Here is a 6,070-nt window from a genome sequence, read left to right on the forward strand (position 1 = left end):
CGAGGGCGGAGGAGCGCTTGAGTGCAGCCCAGCTGCTGCCCAGCCTCCGGGCCCTCAAGGGCAGCCTCTAGGAAAACTCAGGACTCGCCTTTTCTTTTATCGTTGACTTTCCTTTCCCTCTGCCTTTCCTCCGAACAGAATGAATTTAGGCCCTGTGTGATTGAAAAGTTTTGGTGCTGTTTTTTATTTAAAAAAAGAAAAGAAACTGCTTTGTTACAAGAAGATTAGAAATAAAGGGATTTAACAAAACTGGGGGTTTTACAGTGGGAGGGGATAGAGGCAGGGATCAAGATGTTGGCAAATGTGACTCTTTCTGGTTGATCTCTTGTGTGCTGTATTGCTCGCAGAGAAACCAGGGCAGGTGATGTGCAGAAAAATAGTTGTTTTAAAATAAGTAGAAAAAAAGGCTGCTTTTGGAAGGTGTTTTTTGTATAGAATACCTTTTGGAGTTTCCATGTGTCTGTTGTGAATAGTTCTTTAGGTTTGTGCATTTGAGCTTTTCCTCTTCATTTCCCAAGGAATGAGTATGCATCACAAACCAATGAATGAAGAAAAATAAATACAGTGTCAGTGGTGGTTTCTTTTTCTTGTTCTTAGATGTACTTAATTTCACTAAGTATGCTGTTTCTGAAATGGAAAATGGGATCTACTCAATCTCCCCATTGAAATAAGGAGCCTTTTTGTCAGCCTAAGGCTATTAAGAAGATCTGTTAACTAACCTGTGCTTTTATGAAACCTCCCTGCTACCAGATGTGTTAGTTGCAACTTGCTGGTTGGTATATTGTAAGCTTGAGTATCTGAAGTATTAAAAAAGCATCTTGTGTGGAATAGAAAGTTCCCAGGTTTTGCAGGTGCAGGAGGAGTTTAAAAAAAATTAATTGGGAAACCATGGGGGGAGATGTACAGATACCCTGATTTATGATTTTTTTTTTTGTAAGGGGAGGATTACTTGCCCTTCATAATGTATGGGTGAATATTAGACAAGGTACTGGATGAATGGAAGATTGCTTAAAGCAGTAATAACGATGCTCTGCTGGTGCTCAAAGTATATGCTATTGAACTGTCCTCTGTGCTGCTTATGTCTTATCTGCTATCTTTCCTGATCTAGTTGTAACTTGCCTGGCTGAGGAAGTGCTCTAGGTGATGCTGAAGACAAAGAGCTCTGATCCCTGATTTATCAGAACTGAGAATTATCGATCGGTTGCGATCACAGCCCTTATCTGGAGCTAGGAAGACCCAACTGCTGTAGCTGATATTGCCATTTGGCTCAAGGATCCTGCTGCTTTTTCAAGCAGGAGAAAGAGTGAGGTTTCAAATTGTTTTTCTTCTTTCCCCTTCCTCCCCCTTGCTTCCATTCTGGAAAAAAAATCCCAAAGGAATTGAGCCAGTTTCCTGATTTCTGACACACATCTGTTCTTAGCCCCGTGAAATCCTGGAAATGAGCAACTATGTGAATTTGAGATTATTCTGTAGGTCTTGATGGTATTTGAGTTGGTCATTGAAATTAATGGTTTACAAAGCATATCTAAGCTTAACTATTTCTTGCTCGTCTGTCCCCCTTAAGTGGAGCTGCAAAATGCCGCTGGAATCAAAACACCTAATGGAAATTCTGGAATAGATTTCCCGTGTTTTCTCTGACAAAATAGCTATAGCAAAAAACCCCAGAACTTATGTGTTTTTCATGTTGCATAACTTCTTTTAGTAAACAAGAAATATGTTATAAACATTATCTTAATAAGCCAGTTACCTTTGAAAATCATCAGCTGAGGGCAGGTAAGATAAAATGTTGGATAAAGCCATTTGCATGCCTCACCTTAACAGCAAGCCTAACATGGAAATGTTTCTCTAGTCTTTAAAAGAATATAATAAAAAAAAGGAATTAAGGTTTTTTAGTAGTTCCTAGATGCTTATGTGTGTTATTTATTTTGCCAATCAGGTAGCTTGTTGCTTAAACTGCTAGAAACTTGATATTTTGTGCTTAATGATACTCTAGCATCAGTAAGTGCTACTTGAGTCTCTGTGAAAAATCAAGCACCCTTCAAATTCTCTGTTATACTTGACAGAAGAATACTGGATGGCTGAGACCTGCTCTTGAAGCATAATCAGGTCTGCAGATGTCTCTGTCAGTTTTACTGGATTCTCTTTTGAGAGGGAGGGAGAACTCTGCTCAGCACTCAAGATACAAGCATGTCATAATCTGCTGGCATAGGATGTTCTCTCCTTTTTTAGTAATGTCTACGATTTGATTTGCTTCTTTTTGATTGCTAATGAGCACTGAGTTTAATAGTAATAAAAAAAACCCATCTTGGGCCTGATATCTCGGAATCCATCATTCTTTGTGATGAGGATTATGTTGCCTGTTTACCTTACTTTACATCCATCTCCCTTAAATTTCCTTTTGCCAGTTTGTAGCTTGCCCTTGCACTCACTGTCCTGAATAACTCCACCATTAGCAAAGCCATTAATCTCATGGCTCCTGCTCTTGCACTTCGTTTGTGGATGTGCTGAGCAGCACAGGACCCTATGAAACACTTTCCCTAGGTGAGAGAACTGACATTTTACTTTTACTCTCTGCTCCTATCTTTTGACTTATCCAGCCCAGGATTTTCTTCTCCTGAACATGGAGTTTGCAGTGAAGGATTTTTCAAATACCTTTGGAAACCCAAATGGAACGTATCAGCCAGCTCCTTCTCTGCATGCTGTTGGTGCTCCTAAAGAATTCCAATACACCTCAACACCATTGTGAGGAACAGCTCTTCCAACCAAAGCAATATTGTCTCCTTCTAATCACATCATATCTGTGTGTCTGTTAATTCCTTTAACATGTTACCTGGTACAGATGTTAATCATGTAATTATGAAGGTTATTTCTTAAAGACTTCCATGGGATATGGTCCTGGAGAGAAGAGGTCCAGGACCTCTGAGTTTCAAGGCTTGCCTTTTCCCAGCTCAGGATTGGTCCATCCCAAGGAGCAGAAAGTCAAGCAAAAGTGGCAGGATGCTGCCAAGGATTAACAAGGACCTCCTAATTAAACTCAAGCACAAAAAATAAACATACAGGAGCTGAGAGACCAACGGGAAGTCTGGAGCAAGGCAGACTTACTGTTGGTAGAGAAAGATCAGATTAGGCAACATTCAAAGAAACAATATATACACAAGTTCAGGGGACCTGCTGGGATGCATTCACCAATGCTGCTGGAGCTCACTGATGTCATTGTGAGGCTGCTCTTGATTTCCTTTGGAAGGTCATGGTGGTCAGGAGACATTCCTGGGGACTGGAAGAAGGCAAATCTAACTCCTATCTGCAAGATAGCCGGAAAGGAGGATCTGGAAAACCACAAGCCAGGCAACCTCACCTAAGTCCCTGTGAAAGTGGTGGACCAAATAACTCTGGAAACCATTGCCAAACAGATGAAGGACAAAAAGGTGATTGGGAGTAGTCAGCGTGGATTTATGAAGAGCAAATCATGCTTGACCAACCTGGTAGCCTTCTGCGAGGAGATACTGGCTGCTGGATGGGGGGAGAGCAGTGGCTGTTATCTTGACCTTAGTGAGGCTTTTGGCACAGTTTTCCATTGCATCCTTAGAGAGAAGCTGATGTACAGGCTAGACAGTGAAAACTGGAAACTAGCTGAGCTGCTGGGCTCAAAGGATTGTGATCAGTGGCATGAAGTCCAGCAGGAGACCACTCACTAGTGGTGTACCCCAGAGATCGATACTGGGCCCAGTACAGGTTAACATCTCCATGAATGGCCTGGATGATGGGACAGACCCTCAGCAAGGTTGCAGATGATAGAGTTGGGTGGAGTGGTCAATACCTGGTTGTGCTGGTATACAGAGGGACCTTACCAAGCTGGAGAAATCTGCTGATGGGAGAACTGCAGGGAAATGCAAAGTCCAGCACCTGGTGGAGGATAACCCTATGCACCAGTACAGGCTGGGGGCCAACCAGCTGGAGGAAAGGACCTGAAGCTCCTGGCAGACACCGAGTTGAACAAGAGCCAGCAATGCGCCCTTGTGGCAAAGGCGGCCAACAGCATCCCGGCGTGTACTACAAAGGGTGTTGCTAGCTCTTCTGCTGAGCAAGCTGCTCTACCTGACCCTGCTCTGAACATGGGGTTGGACTAGACAATCTCCAGAGGTCCCTCCCAACCACAAAAGTTCTGCAATTCTAATACCATTTATAGACGCTTGAATTTCAGACAGCTCCTGAGTTTTCCTACAAAAATATTTCGAGCGTGAGCCTATTTTGTGTTTCCTCCAGGGACAACACACATGCAAGGAACACACTTTGATTCTCTGTAGTGGCTTTGTTGTCTTGGGGGGGATCAGGTTTCAATAATTAGGGGGTGTTTGGTTTTGTGTTTGATTTTTTTTTTTTTTTTTAACCTGACATCAGTAGATTTACCAGAGTCTTGACAGATTTCTTGTTCATGGTATTCTGAAAATTATAAGTTATGGGGTTTATGTTAGTTCCTTGAAGTTTTTTTACATCTATTTTTACATTGAATCCAGCAGAGTTTTCTCTTTCAATTTATGTGGACAAAGCTTCAGGTTTTTAAAAGATGCCTTCTCGCTTCTAAAGCTGGCATGAAAGCTAACGAGGGCAGCAGCACGGTGCTCTTTGTCACACTGGCATACCTCTGTATAAAATGTCAACAGAAGGCACATGATGCTAGCAGAGCACTTTCAGACAAGCGTGTTACCGCTCTTATGGGATTCTGTTCATCCCAATTTTTCACTAAGTCTTTCTAGAAGCTGGTTTTGTTCTTTATCTCTCCTTCCCCATGCATATCTCTGCAGCACAGTTCCAGATGGTTAGCAAGATGTGGTTGTAAGTCAGGATAGATCTTAAGGGCTACTTGTACCTAGTTTATTTATTCTTTTCTTTCCTGGGATTGATTACCAGCATCTTGATCACCCTGAACAGATTTATTGAAGGCCTGGAGAGAGCACTACAAGCAGGTAATTGTAGTTTACGACCATCTTGCTATGCTTTCTGAGCATGAAACACTCGTGAAGCCAGTGCTGCGGGGCCGTTGTATGGCTTCCCCAATCATCCAGCCAACCAAATATAAAAAGGGACATCACTTTTTGTGGACTCAATGCCTTGGCAGGGTATCTATGAAAGCATGATGAGTCTGAAGGCCTGGACAAGCATACTTGTCCAGCTCAGCTCTGTAGGATCTAGCAAATTCCAAAGTATGGGATCCAGTATTGCACACATCCAGCTGATGCAGCATCAGGCTGGACCTCTTCAAAGAAGAGCAACTGTGCATCTTGACTGTGCTCTTGGGAAGGAACAAAGCCTCATTTGTCCCAACTGGTGAATGTCACATCTCTCATGTCTTACCATCAACCAAGTTCCACAGGTTGATACGATTATTTTCCATGGAAACTAAACTATTCTTTAATTTGTTTTGTTTTTTTTTTTAATAGCAGCAAGTTGAGTGCCGTTCCTGGGACCGTAGGTTGCCATCTCACAGTGGCCATTTTCTCAAGGTGAGCTGGTTTGTTTTGGTTTTGGTTTACGTTCTGTGTTCAGAAGCTGCACAAGCTGCCTTTCAAACTTCCAGTTCTGCAGCACTGAGAGCTAACTATTCAAAACCAGGTGGGTTAGCTCCTGCCCCATAGCTGTCTGTGGTAACCACAGCTTGCATGGGAACTGCAGCTAGTTCTCATCAATCTCCCAGTACCCAACTACTGAATCCGGCTGCTAATTTACTGATTTCAGAAAGTACGTATAAAGACGATACTGTAAAGTGCTTGTGTCTAGTCTCAACAGCAGTAGCTCTGGACATATTAACTGTATTAGAGTGTTATATTTTGTGCTTCCTTGGTTATCCAGATAGCATTGTCTACTAGGGGAAAGCATGAATTAAAAGTTCTAATTCTGACTTTTTTTTTTTTTTTTTTTACAGTTAATGGCATCCGCCATCCCCAACCCCCCGCCCTGTCTCCTCTTTTCCCTCAAATGGGCACACATGAGAAACTTGACAGGATGCAGTTAAGAAAGAGATTTCATGTAATTTTATCTAATTCAAGCTGAATCCCCAAATAAGAGCCAATAC

The 6,070-nt window shown here is 42.3% G+C and overlaps 1 protein-coding gene across 1 annotated transcript in view; it reads left to right on the top strand.

Annotated features, from left to right (window-relative positions):
• Positions 1-71, top strand: part of MOS (v-mos Moloney murine sarcoma viral oncogene homolog) — a 1,071-nt gene extending 1,000 nt beyond the window's left edge. The window contains exon 1 of the mRNA XM_010078642.1: positions 1-71. This exon is cut by the window's left edge and continues 1,000 nt beyond it. Within this exon, the coding sequence (XP_010076944.1) occupies positions 1-71 (71 nt within the window).
• The last annotated feature ends 5,999 nt before the right edge of the window (positions 72-6,070 follow it).

Source organism: Pterocles gutturalis, unplaced genomic scaffold (assembly GCF_000699245.1).
Source record: "Pterocles gutturalis isolate BGI_N339 unplaced genomic scaffold, ASM69924v1 scaffold10908, whole genome shotgun sequence".
Classification (NCBI taxonomy): Eukaryota; Metazoa; Chordata; class Aves; order Pterocliformes; family Pteroclidae; genus Pterocles; species Pterocles gutturalis.